The sequence below is a fragment of the Varanus komodoensis genome, unplaced genomic scaffold (genome assembly GCF_004798865.1).
Source record: "Varanus komodoensis strain SLA01 unplaced genomic scaffold, ASM479886v1 scaffold3, whole genome shotgun sequence".
Lineage (NCBI taxonomy): Eukaryota > Metazoa > Chordata > Lepidosauria > Squamata > Varanidae > Varanus > Varanus komodoensis.
The window spans coordinates 12133418-12158608 of record NW_025335761.1 but is presented as its reverse complement, the minus strand read 5'-3'; the positions used below and the strand labels follow the sequence as shown (position 1 = coordinate 12158608).

At 43.3% G+C, this 25191-nt stretch overlaps 1 protein-coding gene across 6 annotated transcripts in view; it reads left to right on the top strand.

The window, feature by feature from the left end:
* LRP4 (LDL receptor related protein 4) overlaps nt 1-25191 on the top strand; it is a 120907-nt gene that overhangs the window by 71199 nt on the left and 24517 nt on the right. For 3 of the 6 annotated variants that reach the window (XM_044435814.1, XM_044435820.1, XM_044435819.1), the window contains exons 4-18: nt 3147-3260; nt 4003-4119; nt 8104-8232; nt 10178-10297; nt 10437-10562; nt 12460-12585; nt 13408-13542; nt 13925-14050; nt 15867-16097; nt 19096-19252; nt 19848-20065; nt 20911-21087; nt 22145-22270; nt 23938-24146; nt 24594-24675. In XM_044435814.1, coding sequence (XP_044291749.1) covers nt 3147-3260; nt 4003-4119; nt 8104-8232; nt 10178-10297; nt 10437-10562; nt 12460-12585; nt 13408-13542; nt 13925-14050; nt 15867-16097; nt 19096-19252; nt 19848-20065; nt 20911-21087; nt 22145-22270; nt 23938-24146; nt 24594-24675 — 2193 coding nt within the window. The remainder of the gene's footprint in view (nt 1-3146; nt 3261-4002; nt 4120-8103; nt 8233-10177; nt 10298-10436; nt 10563-12459; nt 12586-13407; nt 13543-13924; nt 14051-15866; nt 16098-19095; nt 19253-19847; nt 20066-20910; nt 21088-22144; nt 22271-23937; nt 24147-24593; nt 24676-25191) is intronic. The other 3 variants (XM_044435815.1, XM_044435818.1, XM_044435817.1) reach the window with 3 other exon arrangements.

The window sequence follows — 25191 nt, the reverse complement described above, 5'->3', positions numbered from 1 at the left end:
GGAAGTAGAGTCTGGGTGAGGCTGGGCCGCATCAAGTATTCCACCACCACGGTGGTGGTGGGCCGCTCATCCCGCAGCTGACCCTGGCGCCGCTGGCGCTTTGAAGGCCTCAGGGCCCCTCCCCCGTGCCCCACCAGTCCCGGCAATTGGCCCGCGGGCCGCGAGTTTGAGACCCCTGAACTAAACCCACTCCTCCTCATCCATCTGAGGGGAATGCGACAGGAGGGAAAGCTCTCCTCACTGCAAGCAGAAGGAGAAGAGGAAGCACATTGGGTCCAACGAGTCTTCTGCATCTAAGAGACCCAAGAAGGACAAACCTGACAAGGCAGAGCGTAGGCACATAAAACATCCTAAGGTGCCCCGCTCTGAATTGGTGTCCACTCCACCTTTGGTCCTGATTGCCGCCTTGATTCTGACTCTGACTGATCCCTCTATTCAGTCGGTATACAAATGACTCCACCAGGGTCTCCACCTCAGATTGTCATTTTGGCTCCATCTAGTCTGGAACGTTCTGACCCTGTGACTAGAGAGTCTATGTTGGATGGCGAAATCCGAGAACTTCCACCTTGGTTGTGCGTGGACCTGCCACCTGTTAGTTCCTCGACACCGATGCCATCATCTCCGCAGGGATCTCCAAGAGCTCCTCAATGCCCATCCTTCCTCGCACAGCAACAGGTCCCAGTCCAACCTTCCAAGTACTGGGTCCCTTTACCATACGGGGAGTTTGATCCGTCATGTCCCTATCCATGGGACTGCTGTCCTCCCTATGGTTACTACCTGAGACAACCAATGAGTCCTCATCACTCCACCCCTCATTCGGTGTTGCAGGGTGCTCCATCAACCTCTGCGGCTGCCCTTTTTCAACCTTCGCCTTCACCTGTCGAGTCTTCCTTGAGTCCTCCATATGACTCAGACTCCAACTTGGACAACTCTCAACAGGTGTCAACATCATCAGATGCAGTGATCTCAACTCAGGGTCCAGGCTCCCCTGGAGACTCTCACGGCAACTTCGCGGAGCTGCTCTCCAGAATTACGAAGTTGTTAGAGATAGATGTCCAGCACTTCATTGATGCAAATCAGGACAATATCTACAACATCATGTGGAAGGAGGACTCCTCCTGCATCGCTTTGCCTTTCATTACAACGCTTAGGCAAGCAATAATGGATACATGGCAGCTCCCTAATCCTCACACCTGACATACAGACGATTGGAGTCTCTGTACATGGTTCGGGAACAAGACTTCCCTTTCCTTCTCAAACATCCCAAACCAAGCTCCATCGTCATCGAGGAAGACTCCAAGGAAGATGGGTTCTGCCAAGTAGTCCCTGAGATACCAGCTAGAGGACTAGGAGAGAATAAGGGGGAAAACAACCCATGGAAAGCCTGATAGTCAGGCACACTGTGGGTTGTTCCACAAACAACTCACACTGTATTGGTTTTTAGCAGGGTAGGTTGTTGTGTTGTATATCAAGTAACTAATGGGAGCTGAGATCAAAAAATAATCACAGGATGAACTCATTTGGTGGGCTTTGGGAAAAAAAAGTATAGTCCCAGGCTGTGGGGTTCATAGTTCTGACACTTCCTAAAGTCCCATGTCTTCTATGAAGGTGGCATCTGTAGGTAGAGTTGAGTCAGTTCAGTGTATGGTATTGTCATGGTGCTTGTAGAAGATAGCTGGGTAGTGGGAAAATGTTGAAAGATTCTTTTCTTTGGCCTGCTTTTTTTTGGGTGAGGGGCTTTCTGGAACTCTTTGCTGTGATCCATTACTGCTTTGGGAATGCCTTAGAATAGATAGATTTATCTCAGTTCTGAGCCCCATGTAAATCTCCCCTTTTCCCTAGTGCATCCCATTGTGTCGTCTTTGGTAGTATAGATACCAAGTAATTGTTTTTTCAGCATCTGGTTAAGACTTAGTTTGGCAGCATATGACAAGTCTTTTAATGCCAGGTTTTTTTATCAGATCCTAGTATCTTATTGTAACTTATATCTAAGATTTTTTAATTTTGTGAAGTTTTGTACATTAAAAGATTTTATATTCTATTTTATTATGCTGGGTTTTCTAATTTGGTAATTTGTGTGAACTTTGCAGAGAGCTTTGGCTAGTGGAATATAGAAATGGAATGAATGAACATGGAATAGTTTAAAGATGGCATGGGGAGCAGGAGAAGGTTCCTCATGCAAATTTATTTATAGCTTTCATATACTGTCCAACATACTAGCATCTTGCAAATAGGGGGCTGAGACCTGTGAGCACTTTCTGTTTGTGGATCCTAGCTGTCTGATTGATTAAGTCCCTGAGTAAGTTAGCTATAAAGTCCACTGTACTGCACTCTTCTGTGTGCTCAGTGGTGTCCACCACATACCTTCTAAGTCAGTGAGACTTGCTTGCAAGAAGGCCAGTTATCTTCAGTGCTTTTACTCTATAGCGTCTTTGTTAGACTCTTTACGTTTTAGTAACATCTCTCAAAAGACTCTGCTTTTTTTGGGACCTGCAGTTCAGAATTTGCTACCTTTATGAATGGTGCTAAATGTGGTTCTGATAGGGCCATTGTGGGCCCAGGTTGATTTCTGGTCCTGCTTTGGCTAGGGGAAATGAATTGTTCACATCTCTTAAGTGGTCGTTTTGACCCTGGCCCAGATGAGCAGGGAGAGTCTCTGTCTAGAGCAGGAGCAACATGCCAGAAGTGTGTTTTGAACTGTTATTGCAGACTTCTATGCAGAACCATTTTCTGAGTGCAAATAAAATGGTGCTGGTGTATCTCCAGTATTATTAACTCTTATGGGAGTGTATTTCTTTCACTCTGTTCCACTCTATCTGTACACACCCACAGATATTCACATTACTAAGCACAAAAGTAGTTATTAGTAGTGGCTATAATTACTGTGATGTTTTATCTGAGCTCTAGGTATCAAGTGACTGCATCTAATATAATGCAAACACTTGTAAAATGAGTTACACCTCCTCAAGTCCATGTGTTTCTTGCACTGCCTCTCCACTGCAGCTGGGTCCCCTCAGTGAGTCTTGCCCCATATTGGAAGGAGGGCATGGTACCAAGGATGCTGGGTGGCATGCAGAGATTTCTTGGCTCAGCAAATCTCCATGGTAGTTTTCCCTGTTCCCTTGTTATATCCTGTGTCCCTACAGCTCCACGGGAGTGTGAGGAGGATGAGTTTTCATGCCAGAATGGATACTGCATACGCAGTCTATGGCACTGTGATGGAGACAATGACTGTGGTGACAACAGTGATGAACAGTGTGGTAAGTAGTATGATTCTGATAGGTTGAGTAGTGCTAGAAAGCTGTATGCAAAATTCCACAGAACAGCCATTGTAGGACAGGTCATTAGGAAAGAGCTTCCATGGGCTTCATTACTAGGGTTATAGTCTGCAAATGATGCATTTTAGGGTTCTTGTAGGAAGACAGATATGCTGCCCACAACAGTTGTTTAGTGTAGCATAAGGGACTAGTTGGCAAGTGCTTCTGAGTCAGCGGATAGTATCAAAATTAAGAAGTGCATATATAAGTAGATCTGCACAGGGGGAATAAAAAGGTTGGGAATTTCATGGTGCACATGAACCATCTCGGGGAAATATTAGCTACTTGGTTTGCTGGAAGGAGTAAGTGGAGCCACACTAATTGCCAGTTCAGACTAGAGGCTGATGGTGCAAGATGGTTGGGGTTATACAGTCTCTTTTCTAAGCCAAAATACATCTTACGGTATTTTTTAATCTTGCTATATACTTCCTGAAAGTTTGGGTTTTCCTGAGACCTCAGCATTCTTGAACAATCCTTTAAAATGGGGGCAGTGTCCAATACTTAGAGAATAACCAAGCAATTAATGATCTATCTATAGAACAAGCATATTTATGGACTTAGGGGTGGGAGGTGCCTTTAAAATACACTCAAGTGTTGCAGGAGTGGAGTCTGATTCCGAAGAGGATTGATTGGGCTGGGGTGAAGATGCCGTTTCAGTTGAACTATTGCCTGTTCTGTCCTGTAGACATGAGGAAGTGTTCAGACAAAGAATTCCGCTGCAGTGATGGCAGCTGCATAGCTGAGCACTGGTTCTGTGATGGTGACACAGACTGCAAGGATGGCTCAGATGAAGAGAACTGCCGTAAGTACCCTTGTTCCAATAGTGCTTTTAGCACTTAGGCCAGGCTTCTTCAATATGGTGCCTCCGTATTTTGTAGACTTCAGCTCCCAACAGCCCAGCCAGCAGGACCACTGGTTGTAGGAGCTGTAGGCCAAGATGTCTGGAGGCACCCAGATTCATCTGCAATAAATAATAGGCATGCTCCAAGGTTCTCATCTTTAATGTAGCGACTTACTGTGACTGGAGCCTTGGCATGCTGAGATAGGGCATATGGATTAATAGTGCATATTCTGTAGGATTATTATGAATAATATTATCATGTTTATACCCTGCCTTTCTTCCTCTTGCAAGGAACCTAAGGCGGCTTACAAGCTTCTCCTTCTTCCCATTTTATCCTCACAGCAACAACACTGTGAGGTATGTTAGACTGAGAGTCTGTAACTGGCCCAGAGTAGTCCATGCCAAATTCATACTCCTGAGTAGAAAACCTGAGTAGAATATTACATCACCTCTCCTCCCTTTGATAACAGCCCCTGTCTCTTAAGATTTGAAAAGATAATGGATATCAGTTACATGAGATGAACCACCCAGAATACCATTCTTTTCCTTTAATACAGAAATAGCCATGTGTTCTCCCAGAGTAATTCTTTTTAGAAGGATTTTAATGGAGGAATGGAATAAAGTTATATTAGAATTGAAAATCCTTACTTGAGTGTTATTCCCAGAATATTTAGATGAAAAGGTGTTCTGTTGGAAATTATCCTTTTGTCCAGGTGAATGGTGTGTAAATTTGAAAGAAATGTAGGCATGCACACAAAAATACATTTTGCCCCCTGGAAGCAGGAAAATAAAGTTTACGACTGTTTTCATAATCTGCAATCAACCATCAATATTACTATCTTGCCACTTATATTTGGCTGAATGTAAAAGTGTTTTACGTTACTAATTTTGTGGGACTAACATGACAGCAATCCTCTGAATAGGGTATCTATTTTTAAGTCACTCTGTTTATTCTCTTGGTTCAACAAAAGCCACCAGGTTACTCATTTTGTTTCCCTCTGGTATCTTTTGGCAGCCTGAGTCCATTTCCCCTGTCTGTTTCCTGATTACCGGGACTTTGAACTAGACCTTGAGCAAAGATCTTGCAAGCTTGGGAAAGTGGGCATAATAAAGTAAACATTGGGAGAGAGGCTTTAATTTGTACTAAAAGGTCTAAGGAAGCTCTCTTGATAGATGACTTGTCAGGACATTTGGGAACATACTTATGTGTATGCACATTTTTATTACTCCTTCCAGACTCTTCTTTCCTGGTTGCTTAATAATTATTCATGAGGAACTTAAAGTGTTTGCAGTTAACTGATGGAGTACGGGGAAAAAAGGAGATGGCTTTAGCCCTTGTGGATTTCCCCCTTTCTACAAGTCACCTAGCCCTTTTATTAGGTTTTTGTTTCTAGCCATCACCCCATATATGTGCAGTAGCTAGATTTTGTGCTGAGTGCAGAAATCTGGTCTTCTCCCCCTTTTGTCTCAAGGGCATTTTTTATGGAATTTGTTCTAGATAGGAGGAAACTTCAAATGGTTTTGGTTGGGGAATGGGGAAGACTGTAGGGGCTGCCAGCTCCTGAAGGGCAAGGATAGGAGTAGTGGTGGGGCTGGGTGGCATGTGTGGTGCTTTTTATCTCCATATAGTGAGAACTGGCAAGGAGCCAGAGCTGCAAAGATTTCTGAGCCAGGAAAAGGCTCTGCGAATAAGCCAACTTCACTTTCTGCTGTCTGTTGCCTGTGCCTTCCTGGCTGGCTATTAATACTCATATGTGCATCAGGAATAGAGGAGGAGTGGTATATTAACCTTGCCCTGTCTAAATTGCGATTAATAAGCTAGTGTCTTACTTTTGTGTATTTCTAAAACCCTGTCCAGAATCTTACCTTTTAAAAGAAATAAGTGAGTGCTTCTTCCTCATTTTTAAAGTGTAGTAGGCCCCTCGTGCTCTTCTGTGCTCCTCAGACCCATTCCCTGTTCGTTGTGTTATGCAGCTGAAGATGATGCATGGCTTACAAGGGGAACTGAAGCCTAGTTGTCTGGATTCCAGTGCCTTAGAGTCCTCAGTGGTCACTTGCTGCCTTTCCTCAAATGCTGTTAGACTCACATGTGCCTGTCTTGTTTTGCAGTCGTCTTCTGTGGCAATGGTGACTGATCAGACTTATTTTCAAAGATTCTTTTCTATTTCCACTTTGGATTTTTCTGTGCTTTAAATTTTACAGTTGTGATGGTGCTTCATGGGAGCATTGTTCTCCTCTGCAGTTTTCCTTATGGAACTCACCTGAACTATAAGGAATTGCATGGGAGAAGGGATGATTGCAAAACCTTTGTCTTTGATTATACTAGGTCTTGCGTAGGGTCAGAGTGTACCTGGGAAGAATTCTTAGGTGGAAAAGAGATGTTAGTTCTGGCATCATTCCAAGGGAATGAGAAACGAAGCTCTTCAAAGGCCTGGCACGGCTCATAGTGTCTTCTGCTCAGCAGCTTTAGCAAGATCAAACCCTCAAACTAATATTTCTACTTTTCAATTTACCACTTGGCTAACATCAAACCTCTGCATAGTCATTCATCTCTTATGTGTATCCAGGTGTGACTTCAGGAATAGGGGAGAGTTATTACTCTGTGATACCCTGCAGCTTTCTTGGAGGTTGGCTTGCTCCTCAGGGCCAGGCCTGTAAAGAACAATGTATGCTGAGCACATGATAATCAATTGGAATGCTTGTGAGCTCACATATTATGATAGACATATGACAATTGCAGTTAACCACTGATCAACAGAGAATGGGGTTGCACATGTGAAAAAATGTGCCAACACCTGAAGTCATGTGCAATGCCCTATCATTACACAGTGGTTACATAAGTATGTCCAAAGAGTTTAGATTCTGGTAACACTTATAAGGGTATGGTGCCACTGAAAAGCAGCTGCAAGGCTCCTTTTCAGTGGCATGATATTCCTGTTGTAGCAACTGTGACAACTCTGCTCCTCACCAACTCCAGCATGCAAGCTCTGTGCACGATGGCCTTCTGAATGTGTGAAACTGCCTAACATCACCCACTACTTGGGAGGAGGCTCTAAGCCACTGCCTGTCACAGATCTGATAAGGTTTAAGGTCTGTGATATGAGTAGTCTGAATATACGAAAGTTCCCTGGAATAACAATAATGGTGGGAAGCTGGCTATTAAAGCAGTGAATGCTGTGTCTGGCAACAAAGAGTTCTCCATTTCAGGCCATTGCCTTTTGCTGCAGGTTGCTCCATGATACTTGTCAGTGCAGTGGCCACCTCTCTTACGCATGTATGCTGCTTCTTTTTCTCTGGGCATTCCAGGATCTCCAAGTGGTTTACATAAAAAGACATACGACAAAATATAGAAAACAATATAGAGAAGGCATAAACAGTAAATACCTTGAAAACATGTCAACAGTGAAGCAGAGCAGTATCATGACTGATCACAAATTGGGGAAAGCCTGAGTAGAGTGCGTTTCAAGAGGGATTTGCAGCTTGCCACAGATTTCTGTGGCAGATCCATGTGGGGGAGTGTTACAGAGGGTGGGTGCCACTGTTGAGAAGGTGCTCATACATGCTGTTGCCTGGTGACACACTGTATTGTTAGCTTTACTTCCTATAGCTCTCAGTGCCAGAAGCAGAGTGAATTTGGGGCTTTTCTTAGACCAACAGCAAAGAGGAGGAAACAACAGCTGTGAAAGCCCAAAACAAAAAAGACAGCTGCACTAATACATTGTTCTCAGTGTGTTTCAAGATGTGTGTGTCTGTCAAGGAAAATTCTTCACTTGTTTCTTAGACTCCCCAAAGAGCCACAGGGACTGCCTCATTTCTAGTTCTGTCCAGGTGATGAATTTTGTTTAATTTGTTTTATTAAGAGGTCAGAGATTCATCCTGAAAGGCATGAGGAATAATGTGATTAGTGCACATTCACTTTAATCCTGACTTGTTTTTTCTTATTAGCGTCAGATATTCCAGCAGCAACATGTAGCCTGGAGGAGTTCCAGTGTGCGTATGGCCGCTGTATCCTGGACATTTACCACTGCGATGGAGATGACGATTGTGGGGACTGGTCTGATGAATCCGACTGCTGTAAGTTGCCTGGGGTGGAAGCAGCACTAGCTCCAGGTTTTGGAGGGCTCCTGGGCAAGATGCTCTCAATGGAATCGCTTCCTTCTTGAGTCTGCCTTCTTACCATCATTGTCACCAGCTGCTGTTGCTCCTTCTCTTTTTCATCATTGCTCCCACTGGCTTGCTTGACAGGCAGAGAGCCAAGGAACAAGAGGGCAGGGGTATCTGCTGTTCTTCCTCCCCTCCACCACCATTGTCAGAATTAAGATAACACGTAGGTTGCAATAGTGAAAAGGAGGAGTGAGTGCAGCAGACCCTTGTCTGTGTGACCCTTGGCAGGTACCCATCTGTACATACCTTTGGCTCTGGCTCTGGGAGGAGGCATATGAACAGGTTATCTTTGAGAAAATGAGCCTGCTACACCAAGAATCTGTGAGTTCTTTGCTCAAAATTAGTGGTACAAATCCAACAATTGGCATAAATTTACTTTGAGTCATTGTGATTGCACTATTGGATTTTCTTAGAATTAAGAATGGAATGGCAAGGCAAACAAAGATGAGAATATGTGAGTTGGATAAGCATTAAGGCATGAGGAGAGCAGAAAAGGAATCCTGTGGGTAGATTGGTTCCTAAATGGATAGAACTTTGATTCAGCTTCTGAAATTGGTGTGCCAAGTTCCCAGGAATAGTACAACAAATGGTACAGACATGTTCAGACTCCACAACCTTGAAGGCTAGAGAAAACATTTTTTTAAATTAGCAATATCAGAATTTCAAATGTTGTTACAGATTTCAGAATATGTACTACTAAGCTTCAGATACGCCTGGCTATTTAACCAGATAAAGAAATCAGGTTAGAAAAGGATGAGTCTTGTCCTTGTTGGGAATGCTTGGATTGCAGGAACTCCTAGTTCCCCTATAATTTGTTATGGCTCCTCTTAGCTACTGTTTTAGCTAAGAGGAGACATAACAAGAAGAGCCATAAGGCTCAGCAGGGGGACATGATCCTCCCTCCATTCAAGTCCCCTTGTTTCTCTCTTGCCTGGCTCTTTCTGCTATGTGTCTAGCCAGATAGTGCAGTCTGATTGCCAGCTCTGCATTGCTTTGCTTACCAGCATTGCCACTCCAGATCAGTAATGTTTAATGCCTGAATCACTGGGTGTGCTCAGTGAGAGTCAGCTGGCCTGCTTAACTAGCCTGTGACAGCCCCCTTAGTTCCTTACTAGGAACTGCTGCTAAAGTCACACCCGGATACACACAAGAGAGGCAATCTGGTACTCTCTAGATCTTTTGGATCAAAACTCCTCTAAGCCCTACATGTTGGTAATATTGATTGGGACCTGTCAGACCTGTGATCCATGGGCACCAGGTTACCTATTCTTGGTTTATCTGAAAAATAGTCCCTGCACATACCTTCCCCAGGTCTGTACATGGCACATCCTGGGCTGTATTTATCGTGGCTGGGCAGCTGGGGTGGGTAGAGTCATGTCTGGTCTCTGGCTTCTGGCTTGATTGCTTCAGGGCTGTCCTCCTCACAGCTATTTTAATTGACTCCTATGTGCTGGGTTAGAAGTTAAAGGAGAGGGAGATGGAGGGGGTTTTAAGTGCATTATTTCTACCTGGCTTTTCAAATATTTCATAAAATGCAGATGATAATCTGGTGCAGTTGTTGATTTGCAATAATTCATGAAGTTATGCTATTTTCTGGACAGACATATCAAATGCTAGGAGTAGCAGGAATTACTTTTAGAGAGTTAAATGTCATCCTCTGGACTCATCACTAAAATCCTGAACCATGCTGGCTGGGGCTGATGGGAGCTGCAGTCCAATCCATCTGGAGAGCTTTAGGGAAAGGTGCTCTTCAACTGAAAGCTTCCAGCATTTTATCTGGAACAGGAGACTGAGGCACCTAGGCTTGTTCCTCTTAGCAGAGCATGAATTACAATGTGGTGCCCTCTCTCCATAGCATCTCATCAGCCCTGCCGCTCTGGGGAGTTCATGTGCAACAGTGGTTTGTGCATTAATGCTGGGTGGAGATGTGATGGCGACTTTGACTGTGATGACCAGTCGGATGAGAAGAACTGCAGTGAGTACTTTGGGGCTCGTGAGAGAGATTCAGTGCACATGCAACAGGAGGGGTGGCACTGAAGATGAGGGGAGACTGCATAAGAAGGGTATGAAGTCAGCAGGTCCATTTTGCAATTATCCCATTTGTGTTTCCTCAGCGACATCTGTGTGCACAGCTGACCAGTTCCGTTGTAAATCTAGTCGCTGTGTCCGCCTGTCTTGGCGCTGTGACGGGGATGACGATTGCACTGATAACAGTGATGAGGAAAACTGTTCAGACACAGGTGAAAAATTTGAAAGTGGGCTACTTCATTGCATTTCTTGTATTCTACCTTCTGTATTAGGCTCATCTGCTAAATTTTATATCAGGAATTGGGACGGCAGTGCTTGATTTTCATTTTAGCTACTGGATGAGACAAGCTAGTATGTTTCAATCCTCTGTGTTAGGTGTTACATCATTGCTACATGGTATTTACTAGCGGAATCCCTTCAAGAGCAATAAATTTATTTCATTTTTATTATAATAAACATTGTGGAGGAACAAAAAAGAGGCAGGAAAAATAAAACTTCAAGCAGAATAATTTTTCTATTTCTGCTTTTTCTTCTGGGCCTCGAATTAAGAAGTGAAGCATTTATAACAGGAAACAAGTCTAGGTACTTAGTTTTCAGCCTTCTTCAACTACAACTTCCACCATCCTGAGCCAGCACAGGAACCCACATCTGAAGAGTGCCAGCTTGGAGAAGGCTGCTTTAACAAATGAGACAGAGAATGAAACTGTATTCTCCAGATATCTTTCAGAGTCACTTCACATGCTTATTTCTCCTGGCATCAGTGTCCAGGTTGTGGACTTAATGTGCTTCTTCAAGAATGATGTAGATAGCTTTGGCAATGGTCAACTTGATAGCATGGAATAATGTACACGATAATATCCAAGACTGTACTGGATGTGTTATATTGAAAGAGTCTTTTCTTCATTGCACACCTTAATGTGGTGAGGAGGTTTGAGAGTGTCAGAGACGCTTAAGAGCAATGCTGCCATGAGGCCAGACTCTATTACTAGGCACTCTCAATTTCTCACCCAATAGCCGAAGCTCTCCAGGTGGTTCACAACAATTTCTGGAGTACAATAACAATAATCATTTTTAAAAAACAGACTGCACAATTGAAAGTTGAGGATGGAGAAGGTGCTTTCTTGCTGCCAATAACATTCCTGAGAAATTTAAAGCCTGCATAAAAAAAACAGTTGCATTACTGAATTGGTTTAACTGTCAATTAGAAGAACTGTGGACTGCCACCCGAGACATTTATTAAGGAAGAATGCAAAATGACAGTTCCTGCAGCAGAAAGAAAGAAAAAGCCTAGATTGGTGCCAGAAGAAACATTCATAATTGTGAAGAACAGGCAAGGAGCAAGAGCAAAAGGTGACAGAAATAGGGTCAGAATTCAGAATGCAACTTTTCAGCAACTATCATGTAGAAAGGCCAGCGCAAAGAAATAGACAAGAACAGCAAAAGAGGTAAAACAAATCTTCAGAAGATCCAGTAAATCAAAGGGAAATTCAAATCTACATTAGGAATGCTGAAAGACCAAGAAGGGAACAGGATAAAAATCATATTTTATCTAGCTAGGATAACATAGAAGGTAGAAATAATACGCACAAGAACTATACAGAAGAGATAAAAGGGTGAAAGGCTTCTTCAGTGAGAAACCCTGTGAAGAAGAACATGCAGTATAAGAAAGTGAAGTGAAAGCTGCTCTGAAAGAACTTGGAAGGAATAAAGCACCTGGAAGGTACCTATTCCAAGCTGCAGAGACTGAAGCAGTTCAAATCCAAGCAATAATATGCCAACAAATATAGAAAATAAAAAATATTCTTGGTATTAAAACATGACAAAACTGAAGCAGTTGTATGTCAGGCATATCGCATGAGGTAATGCAGAATGAATAAAATCAGAGCATAATAACCTGTAACATAATCAAGTTAAAGACAATCCTTATGGCAAACAAAACAAACCTCATTCACTTGATGCTTAACAGAAGTGGCATAATCAGTATGTGTTCCTCCATTAAAGGAACAAGGGCGCATGCTAAGACTCTGGAATCTTGAGGAATATGAGTTCAAATGGCAAACAAACTGTATTACATCAGTTAGAATCTACTACTTATTTTCTGCCCTTTAGGAAGTCCCCAGTGTGCCCCTGACCAGTTCCTGTGTGGGAATGGGCGCTGCATTGGCCAAAGAAAGCTGTGCAATGGGGCAAATGACTGTGGAGATGGGAGTGATGAGAGCCCTGAACAAAACTGCCGTAAGTCTCATGCGTATACTCACACACACTCCATCCCAACTCATAATTTATTCTGGGAGTCAATCCCACTGGCACAAGATGTGCAAGGTAAGTTTTCACATATGTTAGTCACTGATATATATTGGAGGTGGAAAAAACTATTTCAGCTCCTGTTCTTTGGGGAGTTAAGCTAGCCTTTTGAGAAAGTAGTGGGGAGTTAAAAGAAAAATCCCGTATTTTCTTTGTGTACAAGTATCCCCATGAATGGTTCCAAGAGCAAGGATGCCACTAAGTGTACTAGTATAAATGTAATGTCTTCTCCATCGTGAGAGCTTGCCACTTAAGAAATCGATGTACAAGATGGAGCAGAACATCTGTCCATGTCTGACCATTATGACTATTACAACTAATGCTCATTAGGAGCCCAACATCTGTAAGGAAGGAAACGGGGAGATGGGTGGTTGTTGGAAAAGGATCAGGAAAGAAGCTGGGGAGGAGTCCCCAAGGGAAATGAGTAGAAGGGAAGAGGCACTGAAGGAAGTGGGTCAAGGGATTTTCCTAGTGACCTTCAAAAACCTCCCTCCACATACTACTTTCTAAAATCCTGGAACATATTCTGTGGAAGAAAGAGCATGCAGATGGGAATGGCCGAAGGCAAACATATTTAAGAAACCTAGCAAGGTTTCTCTTTGTGAAGAAGAGACTTTTCCTAAAGAAACAAGGAACATGGTATATGTTTCCTCCTTAGGATCAGCTTGTCAGTTCTGGGTCTTCAGATACCTTGTAACATCAATTTAGTATATCAGTTACCATTGCTTTCTGTGCTGTGTGTTCTTTCCACAGGCCCCCGAACTGGCGAGGAAAACTGTAACCTCAACAATGGGGGCTGTGCTCAGAAGTGTCAGATGTCTCGAGGGGCAGTACAGTGTACCTGCCACACAGGCTACAGGCTCCTAGAGGATGGCAGGTCATGTCATGGTAAGCAGTCTTAAGGCCTAGCACATCTCTTGGTAGAAACTCAAGTAGCTGCAGACAGAACTGCTGCAGAATTTAGAGTCATGCTAAGGCTCTAGCCTATGTCCTAGTACTGCCAAAGACTAGGACTTAAACAAGTTCAAAGTCAGCTGCATAACTGCTCTGAGGCTTCAAACCTGTTCCTGTACTGCTTGTCCACTGAATATACTGAGCTGAAAGGCGTATTCATCTGACTGGGTTCTTAGATTCCCCTCACCCCTCATCGCATTCAACATGAGCTGAGCAGGAAATTAACAATAGTGCATAATCCAAAATCAAAGGAAGGTCTGGCTGGTCAATTACATATTTAAGGAATTGGTAACTCACTCCCCTTGTCCTGTTCCAGATGTGAATGAATGCGCAGAGGAAGGCTATTGCAGCCAGGGATGCACCAACACTGAGGGTGGCTTCCAGTGCTGGTGTGAGCAGGGCTACGAGCTTCGCCCAGACAAGCGCAGCTGTAAAGCACTGGGTAAGAAGGAATGTTGAGCTCCTCTGGATAGGCTGCCTTTCCTGGTCTTGTCACACTATAGTATCCTAGAAGCTGTAGCTGTGTCTGATAGTATACTGCTGGCTTACTTTAGGTCTTACTTTCTGTTTGGCATTTAATCCTTGGTTGCTGCTTGTACCACAGACCAGACAGATGCTCTTTCATTGGCTCATCCTTCCTGTTTGCACCTGTTGAAAACAGAAGGTGGATGCTTTTGAGGGTGATGACAGTGGATCTGTACAGCTGTGCTTTAGGCATTTGAGTTACTTATTTTAGCACATGTACTTCCCACCATTTTTCTAGCAAGGAATCCAGGCAGCTTATATATTCCTGCTTGCCATTTTATTCTCACAACAACCTTTTGAGGTAGGTTAGGCTGAGAGTCAGGGACCGGCCTAAAGCCACCCAGTTAATTTTATGGCCACATGAGGACTAGAACTGGGATCTCCCAGATCCCATTCCAATACTTTACTATGCCTCGTTGGCTATCTTTTTTTAATGGACAGTTGTGCATCAGATAAGACACAGATGGAACTGATATAAAAAAATCCTGGACTTAAGAACATTAAACTTCAGTGAATGTTTATTAAAGGTTTTGTGATTGCTGAGGGCTGAATCCTGAGAGCTTTGCATCTTTACTAAGTGATGTAGGTTTTCCAGAAAAAAGATTTTCAGAGAATTTTCCAGTGCTCTAAATAAAGAGTTCCATTACTTCTTTGCATATCTTGCCATATGTATCTTGCATTTTTGGACAGTTTAGATGTTGCTAAACGCTTTTTCATTCTTGTTGCGTTGTTAATATATTCCTGCCTTTAATATTTACATTTACCAACTGTCTTTCTTCCTTCAGTGTTTTCAGTGTAGTGATGCCACACACTTGTTGTCTTGTGTTTTGGCATTACGATTTATTTCAAAGGTAACCACGAGCACTCGATAACCAACAAATTTTATGCAAAAACTTTCTGACTTCCTGAATTCAAGAGAAGAAATAAGGCACTTCTCTGAGCAAAGTGAAACAAATACCAATAATAATAGTAATCACCATTTTCACCAATAATCACCATTTTCATTTCAGTTTTCTTTCACTTTGTTACTGAATAATGTTATCAATAGAGGGCAAATACACCTTGCTTAATTCCAGGTCAGATCCAGCCCAGAACCAACTGCATTATGCATAGGAAGGATATGTCATGCCTTAGCTTTTCACTTTCCTTGTGGACAACTGAGCACAACAGTTTGTCAATGCTTGCTATAGAAGAATAACTTGTAGAAGTTCATATCCAATATTTAGCCCATCTGACATGAATTATTGCAGTACAATAGTCCAGACAATTATGCATGGTATGGAAAATTTTCTACAGAAAAATATAGCACTGGAATTTTTTTTGTCCTACATCACTGTATTCATGTGTGGTTTTTATTTTGTTGGGGTTTAGATATGCTGATTCATCTGATTCCTAACAAGCCACATGGTAGTTCTCTCAGTTCCTGGCACTAGTCCAACAGGAAGGGCTATGGATTCAGATTTCAGCAAAATAGAGCAGTTGTGTGGTTGGCATGAGTGGCATGACCCATGTGTAAAATTCACTCGGTGTAGTTTAACCTTTTTGAGGGTTTAGCTTCCCACATTACTAAAAAAAATATATGAGAAGACGGGAAGCTGTGTCTATATGTCTTGCATAACATTAGTATGAATATTCTTGTTAAGTAACATTTTCATGCTTGGCTTTTATTCATGAATTACTTTTGTTGTTCATCTTTATCAGCTGCCTCTTTTCATCTTGTGTGTGTCCCTCAGGGCCAGAGCCTGTGTTGCTTTTTGCCAATCGGATTGATATCCGGCAGGTCTTACCTCACCGCTCAGAGTATACCTTACTTCTAAACAACCTAGAAAATGCCATTGCTCTTGATTTCCACCACAGCAAGGAGTTAGTGTTCTGGTCTGATGTCACACTGGACCGCATCATGAGGGCTAACCTGAATGGCAGCAATGTGGAGGAAGTAGTATCTACAGGACTGGAGAGTCCAGGTGAGCATCTTCAGCAATTCTAGAGTCTCCATGAGTATTGATATGGTGTCTAGATATTGTAAAGTTTCCTAAAATGATTTTGCAGCCTTGTGTTGCTTTGTTTGGACAAGTGTTCATTGAGGGCGCTTTTCCCATTTTCCTTTAGTGGAATACATCTGGCCATACTCATTACTTAGCTGGATTGATCTGTCTATTTCAATTGATTTGTCTATGTATTTCTAAGCTGCCAAGTAGTTCAAATAGTATCCCTTGGCAATGTACAAGAGCAGAATTATGACCAGACAATTAAAACTATTATTAAAATGTAAACAAATTGATGATAATAGCAATAATATAACCAAGATCAATCAAAACATATCCAGGTGAGATGTACAACCAAATTTACTAAAATTACAATAAACATTTAAAATCATTATTAAAATGCGTGGAGAAGAGATTTTTTGCCTGGTGCCAAAATGAAAATAGAGTTGGTGCCAGGTGAACTTCTCTGGTGGAGTGTGTTCCACAGGTGGGTGACAGCCACTGAAAAGGCCCTTCTTTTATTTACCACCCCCCATCTCCTTGAAGGATGGCACATTCAGAAGGGCCTCTTGCCCAGAAATAAATGGTCAGGCAGTCATGTACAGGAGAAGGCAGGTAACCAGGTCCTAAGAAGTTTAAGACTTTATATATTAAAACAAGCACTTTAAATTGGGCCCAGACTTCAACTGGTAGCCAATATAGTTAATACAAGAAGGGCATTATATGAGCCTGTAAATTAGCACCAGGTACTAATCATGTGGCCCTGTTCTGAAGCAACTGAAGTCTGTGGCCCATCTTCAAAGACAGCCCAGTGAAGAGGATGTTATAGTAATCTAAGCTGGATGTTAGCAATGCATGGGTGACTGTGGTCAGGTTCTGTCTATCCAGGTAGGGGTATAGTTGGTATATTCAGTGCAGCTGAAAGAAGGTGCTCCTGACCAGAGTCCACTTGGGACTCTAATGATAGTACTTGATCCAGGAGCACCCCTAAGCTGCGGATCCTGTCCTTTAGGGGGACAGGTGACCCTGTCCAGGACAGGTGCTTGGGCAAACCAAACCAAGCACCTTGTCAACGTCATTGGGTCTCAGCAACTGATACTCATCCAGAAACCGACTAAGAACCTGTGCACTGGACACATTCAAAGATTGAAGTGATTTCAGCTGTGGAGTCCAGCTCACAGTGGATCTGGGTGACTTTTCTTTGAAGTGTACAGTGAATTCATCACGAGCCATCAAGGGCTCAAGGGTCTCATCTGGAGAACCAGACCGAAGGAGGCCCCAGACCACTTGAAATAGCTCAGCTGGATGACACTGAGGAAGCAATACAGCTGGAAAACCGTCTTTTGCTAACTTTATTGCCATGGAATAGGCTCATTAAGGAGCTCTAAATCATGTTCGGTCAGACTCATCATAACATTTCATTCACCCATGCTCTAGTTGTCTCCCTTCTTGCTTCATTGCTCTTAGTTCAGGCATATACCATGGAGCTGATCAGGCTTTGCCAGAGTGGAGAGGGCACTTAGGTGCGATTGTGTCAACTGCCCAAGCCTTTTTCTTGTTACATATGGCAACTTGAACTTCGACAGGAGTGCCCATGATATCTACTGAGTGATTCTCCAGAGCTCTCTGGACATCCACTTGGTCCATCACTCTTTGTGGGTGGACCAATCTAATAGAGAGGGTACAGGGCTAGTAGTCTAAACCTCACCAGGAAATTGTCCATTCATGAAAATGGAGTTAATATCATACCCACCACATAGAAAACCAGGTCCAAGAGTATAACCTTTTTCATACAGCGGGTTGATGACGTGTTGAGACAGCCCCATGGTTGTCACGGAGGACATGAAATTCTGAGCCTCCCCTGGCCAAGACAGCCTTGGCATGTCAAGTCCCCTAGAACCAACATTCTGGGAGTCCTGAACAGCACATCCAAAACTGCCTCTGTCAGTTCAGGTCGGGAGGCTGCTGCTGTGCAGCAGCATGGGGAGTATGCTAGCAAAATCCCCTTTTTGTCTCACAAGCCTGATGTCAGGTATAAACACTCAAGACCCAACCCTGAGGTGACAAGAGAGCCTGGAGAGTTGCAATGAGTCCTTATAAACTATAGCCACTCCTCCTCCCTGGTTCTCCAACCAATGTTGGTATTGTACTGAGTACCCAAGGTGGGCACAGTTGTGAGAGACTCTGCCGTCTTCTCCCACCCAGGCCTCAGTAATGCATGCCAGGTCAGCACCATCATCCAAAATCAAATCATGAATGAGAGGAGTCTTATTTTTAATTGACCTGGCATTCAGTAACAGCACCAGCAAACTGGAGTGCAGGTCGTTACAAGCCAGAAGAGGGGACAGGTATAAGGAGTCTGACTCCTCTTCTTCGATGCAGCCTTGTTCATCCAACACCACCCTATGACCCACTACTCATCACCACCTCAAGGCTGCATCACCAGCCCCCCATCTCTCTCCGACACTATAAGGTTGTCCAAAAAAATTTATTCAACTCGCCTATTGATCTGAGCAGACTTGCCCAGGGTCCCACACCCAATAGGTGCTAACAGGCACTTACTTTGTCATTACTTTTTGACTGCCCCTACTGGGTTCCTGAAGAACAAGCAGCTGGGGTTGGGAAGTCCTGCCCCTGCGGTGATGTCTGGAGAACTGATTGCAGCTGGTGCGTTCACTCTTCTCTGCACGCTCCCTCCCTTCTCCCCCTGCCCCCAGGCAGTGCTCTCTGCCACAGTTGAGGGAACTGGTGGTGGGGTGTGCAGGGAGGTGGTGTGGGCAGCAGCGTGGCAATGGCAGCACAGCAGCAATAGGTGCACTGTTGCCAGAAGGAAAAGCAGCTGGCATTTGGAAGTCCCTCCTCTGGGGTGATGTCTAGAAAATTGGCTGCAGCTGGTGTGCTTGCCCACCCTCCCTCCACTTCCCGTGTTCTGTTGTTGCACAGTAGTCACCGATTTCCTTTCTCCTTTGGGTCTTAGGTGGACTGGCCATTGACTGGATACATGACAAGTTGTATTGGACAGACTCTGGAACATCTCGCATTGAAGTGGCAAATTTAGATGGCACCCACAGGAAGGTGCTCCTTTGGCAGAACCTAGAAAAACCTCGTGCAATTGCTCTTCACCCTATGGAGGGGTGAGTGAGGGATAGTTATGGGCTCCTGTCTTAATGTTGCTGTTGAAACATACTCTGGCCAGGCTTGTAGGGTTAGATCTAGAGGTGTCCTTGTGCAAATGGAAGGGGAGGAAATCCAGCATTCTTTCACTGGATTAGAGTGTTAGGGTAGGGGCAGGCAACATCCTAAGGAGAGGTTTGCACAAATCTGCACCCTGTCCAGCAGGTGCATCCTGTGAGTAAATTCTATTTAAAGGAATTCTGGGTCCTAGTTATTGTATAGAGCGATAAAGCCCTTCTCACTCTCCAGTGACTTATAGGGCTACTTCTAGCTGCATACAAACTATTTTACTATAGTTACTGATGTGTACATTTTGTGAAGGCAAAAGGTTCCAACCAGTAGTAGTTTGTTAGAGGTGCTTGCTTGCCCCTTAAGAGAAATGTAGTTTGAATCCATAGCCCTCGGTTGCATTCAGCAGCCTCAGCTGGTTTTGTTTTTTGGCTTTTGATTACTAAAGCTGTCCTAGTGAGCAGTGCCTCTTCTGTCATCTCCTCCTGCTCTTCTTCTTTGATCATCCCTGTTTTCCAAAATTCATGCTTTTCTGTTCTCCAATAGCACTATCTACTGGACTGATTGGGGAAATACACCTCGCATTGAATATTCCAACATGGATGGCTCCAATCGGCGCATCATTGCTGATACTCATCTTTTCTGGCCAAATGGGCTAACCATTGACTATGCAGGGCATCGAATGTACTGGGTAGATGCCAAACATCATGTTATTGAGAGGGCTGACTTGGATGGACAGAACAGGAAGGCTGTTATTAGCCAAGGTGAGATAAGGAAATTGGGACTGCCAGCAATTGGCCTAGAACATCTACATAAACCGTGCATGCCACCTCTACCTTGTATAGTTAATTTTATTGGACAAAGGTAGCACTGAGTAAGGCTACTGCCAAGCTCTTGAATGAGATGAAAAGTGAAGTGGGCCCCATTGACTGTATGCAGTTTATTCTTTTACTCATGGCTTGATTGTGCAACAGTTGTTTGTAATTCCACCTTTTCTTATAAAAATAGCATAGGCTTAGTTGGCTCATCTTTTGGCCCTGTGTCAAGAATTGACAACAGGGCAGTTGCTAAGGGTCCACTGTCTGTTCTGCCACCAATCCCAAATGCCAGTTGAAGCCACCAAGGCCCAGAAGCCCTCTCACATTGGTGGCCATGTGGCTGTGTCTGAAGCCTGCCATTTTAATTCCTGTACAACAACTTTGTGGCCCTGGAATGGTATTGCTCCAGAATGTCATTGGTACATTGAGGCTTCAGAGGCATTGAAGAACCAGTAACAGAGCTGGCTAGTGCCCTCACTCCCCCCCTTCCCCACTTTCTGCACTTGCCTTCCATTACCAAAGGGGAGGACACTGTTGGAGCTGCTATCTAAGGACCCATGGGGGAAGGGTTGCATTAACCTTGGCATCTGTTCTGGGCTTCATATGCATCCTTTTCGCTAAATTTAGCTCTTGGTGGTATGAGCTTGATTTGCCTGTGTTTACAAATTTTAGTAGGAAAAATGGGGAGTTGGCTGGGGAGACAAGTACCTTTAGAAAGGTGAAGACAAGCCTTGATTTCTCTGGAGGCTTGAAATAATAACCCATGTGCTTTTTCTGGATTCTTACTGCAGGTCTTCCACATCCTTTTGCCATCACAGTATTTGAAGACAGCCTATACTGGACAGATTGGCATACCAAGAGCATAAATAGTGCCAACAAATTTACCGGCAAGAATCAGGAGATCATCCGCAACAAGCTTCACTTCCCTATGGATATCCACACCCTGCATCCTCAACGCCAACCAGCAGGTAACTGCAGAGGAAAAAGGGATATTAATGTCTTCTGTGCTTTGTCTAGAGTTGTAGTTGTACTACTATGCTGCTAAACATGGAGATATTAAGTCACGGGGTGAAAAAATATATTCAGCTAATTTAGAAATATTTCTAGAGTCTGTGACCTAAAAAAAATTTGGGGTCATTTTAAGCCTGCCCCTTCCATGTCTTTGTAGGTGAGAAGAAGCTGGAAAATAAACAAAAAGGCAAATGCTTCAAGTGGCTCAAGGACTCTTAATTCTCTTAATTACCCTAAGGGCTCAATCAAGATTAGGAATATTTGGGAAGAGCAGCTTCAGGGATCTTGAAGCTAACCTTGAAGCAATAATGGAAGTTGGAGCTCATCCACTGACAGTGGCCTCCAACCCACCATGCTGCAGGTGGCTATGGGCAAGGAAAATATTGCATTGGCTCAGGCCTTTTGGCTTATGATGCACTTCCCTTATTCTACACATTCACTCAGTTCAGAAGAAAGGAGGGAGAACTTCCAGTATGAGAAGTAGTTACAGTCTTAATTTGGGCCCTGTCCTTATCCCCAGTTGGAGATATATTGCAGAACACAAGAATTGCCTACTTAAATCCAACCTAATGTCTGTGTTTAGTGCAGACCTATATACAGTTCTAAGTCATGTAAGGGCTGTAAGCATGCATAAAATTGCACCCGTAGTCTCACTTTCCATAATTAGTATTCAGTCAGAAATAAAGTGGAATAAAAGATAATTCTTTTCAAGAGTGAAAGCCTATGGCCTCCAGACATTGTCTTGGGGGCATAGGATTCTTTGGTGTCCAGGTATGGTGATCATCTGACAGCTGATCCCTCATTGTACCCCCTTTGCAGTGGGCGCAGAAAGAATTACACTGGCTGTCTTCCCAAGAGCACGAGCATGCCTCAAAAGGGGGAAGGGGTGTGCCGTGAGGAGGACACACACACATGAACACACACAGATAAAACTGTTCTAAAAATGCGCCTCTGTAGTTCTGGCTCTCTCTTTCTGCTAGTTTCTTTATATGTGGTTGTCTTTGGCTATTTGAGCAGGGAGAAATCATTGTGGAACAAACAATGGAGGCTGCACTCACTTGTGCCTACCGAACAGCAAGTCATACACCTGTGCCTGCCCCACAGGTTTTCGGAACACCAGCAGCCACACCTGTGCCCAGAGTAAGTGCCATAGAGAAGAGATTATTATTATTATTATTATTATTATTATTATTATTATTATTATTATTATAACATTTCTATGCCGCCCCTTGCCGAAACCTCGGGGCGGCTTACAACATGATAAAATACATTGAAATACAATAGTACATAATAAATTACTATTAAATATAAAAATACAAAAAATACATTGATTTACAAATACAAAATTAAAATTATCAGTATAAAATAAAAATATAGGAGGAGAAAGAGAAGGAAGAAGAAGTTGCCCAGGCCAGATCATATGTTTTAACAATTGAAATGATGTTTAAATAAAAAGGTCTTTACCTGGCGCCGAAAAACCAGTAACGACGGTGCCAGGCGGACCTCTTTGGGGAGTGAATTCCATAGAGAAAGCCCTCCTCCGGGTACTTACTCTCCTAATTTCTTTCATGGAGGGTTCCCGGAGAAGGGACTCTCCCGCATATCTCAAAGGGCGGTCGGGCATATACGGACGTAAGCGCTCGTTCAGGTAGCCTTGATGCTGGGTCCTTGTGTGTGTGAGAGAAAAAGGCAGGGTTGAGGAGCGGGGAGGGAACAAGACAGAGAAACTGCAGGCTTGCAGCAAAAATTAAAAATGAAAGCAAATTTTATATCGGGAGTATTAGAAAAAACTGATAATTACCAGTAGCACAATGTGTTTATGAAAACTGAACGTTGATGGCGCAGCTGCATTTGGAATATTGTGTTTAGTTCTGTTTACATCCCAAACAGAATTATCACAGAGCTGGATAACATGCAGAAAGGGCTAACAGAATGGTCAAGAAGTTTGAGTACCTTCCTTTCAAGGAAAGCCTAATTGGTTTGAGGCTTTTTGCTTTGAGGGGGTGGATGGGAAGAATGCCTTAGGATTTTTTTGTTAAATTGAAAGGTCAGCTTCAAGTGTCTTAAATAAAATGCCACTGCTGAAACAAATGGCATGGAGAAAGTGGATAGAGAAAATTTGGATAAAGAGGAGACCAAAAGCTCAGTGGAATTGGTTGTCAGTACGTACAGGACATGAAAAAAGAAGGACCCACACAATGCATAGCTGACTTAATGAACTTTATTGCCACAAGCTGTGATAATGGCCATTGACTGAATTGGTTTTTAACATGGGCTTAGACAAATTATTGGAGGCAACTTAATCCATACCTAATACCCATGATGACCATGTGGTTTCAAGAGCTTTTGAGGCAGCCTACCTTTGAGTACCAGTTGCCAGGGCAATCAATGAGGAAGGGTTCTTTCTCTCATGTTTGTGGGCATTCCAGAGCCTACTAGCAGTCAACTTGTGGAAATAGCACACTGGGCTAGATGGACCTTATCTGACCCAGTGGGGGTCTTTTATTCTTATTCCTGATTTATCTAGGGGCCTGGGGACTGAATTTTTCTCCCTTTGCTTTTAGAATGATGGAATGACAGCTTACTTAAGTGTCCTTTCCCAGCACTGTAGGCTCACTTTCTGTCTACATCTTGTCTACTTGCTAATGACACCTGGTCTGGCCCCCACTGTGAGTCGGGCTTATAAATCCCACATAGAGGGACTGTGGTTGCAGCAGAGCTTAGATGTAACCAGATAATTTTCTGTGTCTGTTACCATGTTGTTGAACTTAGAGAAATTAAAAGAAGACCTTTCGACCTTTGATCAGGTCTTGACAAGTTCCTGCTTTTTGCCCGAAGGATGGACATCCGTCGTATCAGCTTCGACACAGAAGATCTGTCTGATGATGTCATCCCCTTGGCTGATGTGCGCAGTGCTGTGGCTCTGGATTGGGATGCAAAGGATGACTATGTCTACTGGACAGATGTTGGCACTGACTCCATTAGTCGGGCAAAATGGGATGGAACAGGCCAGGAGGTAATATGTTGTGAAGTGGAGAAGCACTGGACCAAAATGATTGTTAGTGAGAACCGGCGTTGTCTTTTTCTTGGTTTCGGGGGCTCTTTTTTCCCTTGGTGGAAACAGCTTATGAGACATAATTGGACTAACCTTAAAAACCCTGGACATTTTAAAACATAAATTAAAATCCATTAATTTTAACACTCTTTCTCAAACCATCCTTTCTGTGTGGCCTGCAGTTTACCATTGAAACAGTCAATTAGTGATTTGACTGATCATAGTTTGGCCTGTATCTATCTCTTAGATTTAGAGGTTCACTTAATTCTGAATCGACCTCTTCTAACCACTTCATTCCCTCCCCATAATGGAATGTTGCTAGTGCAAGTTTGCATTGCTGGGAGAGGCAAAATAAATTGGAAAGAGACAGCTCTTGCCTAAGATTCCTTCTTGTTTGTTTCTTGTTAGGTTGTGGTGGATAGCAGCCTGGAGAGTCCCGCTGGTCTGGCAATTGATTGGGGCACCAACAAGCTGTATTGGACTGATGCAGGTACTGAAGCCCACTGTCCTGGCAAGAGGGCACCTTCCAGTTATAAAAACTCATTAGTTGCTGGAATACTGCCTCAGGGGCCCATCCTAAGGATGCATGTTTGGAAGTTTGAATAATATCTTCTTACAGTCAGCAAGATGAGTGTTTTATAATAGACCATTCTCCTATGGGCAATAGACATGTAATGGTGTTTTACTAGAAATTCAAGAAATACATTTAATAATTTGGGAATGCCTAGCTTTCACCATAATCCTATACTGATTTACTCAGGCTGCTATATGCAATCACCTGAATTAAGCCTTTTCTCTGTTTTGCCATTTCAGTCTGTGGGATGAGGATTTCATCTTCAAATGCTTCCTCATTTGGGGCAATGAGAGAAAACTGCACAGAGAAAATAGCTTGTTTGGCTATTTCCCTGAGATATTGTTCTCCTCCTCCTCCCATAAAAGAGCATTCAGACCTTTCACTGAATGTTTTTGCTGTTCTTGAAGTGGCACAGTCAAAGGAAAGTTTTAC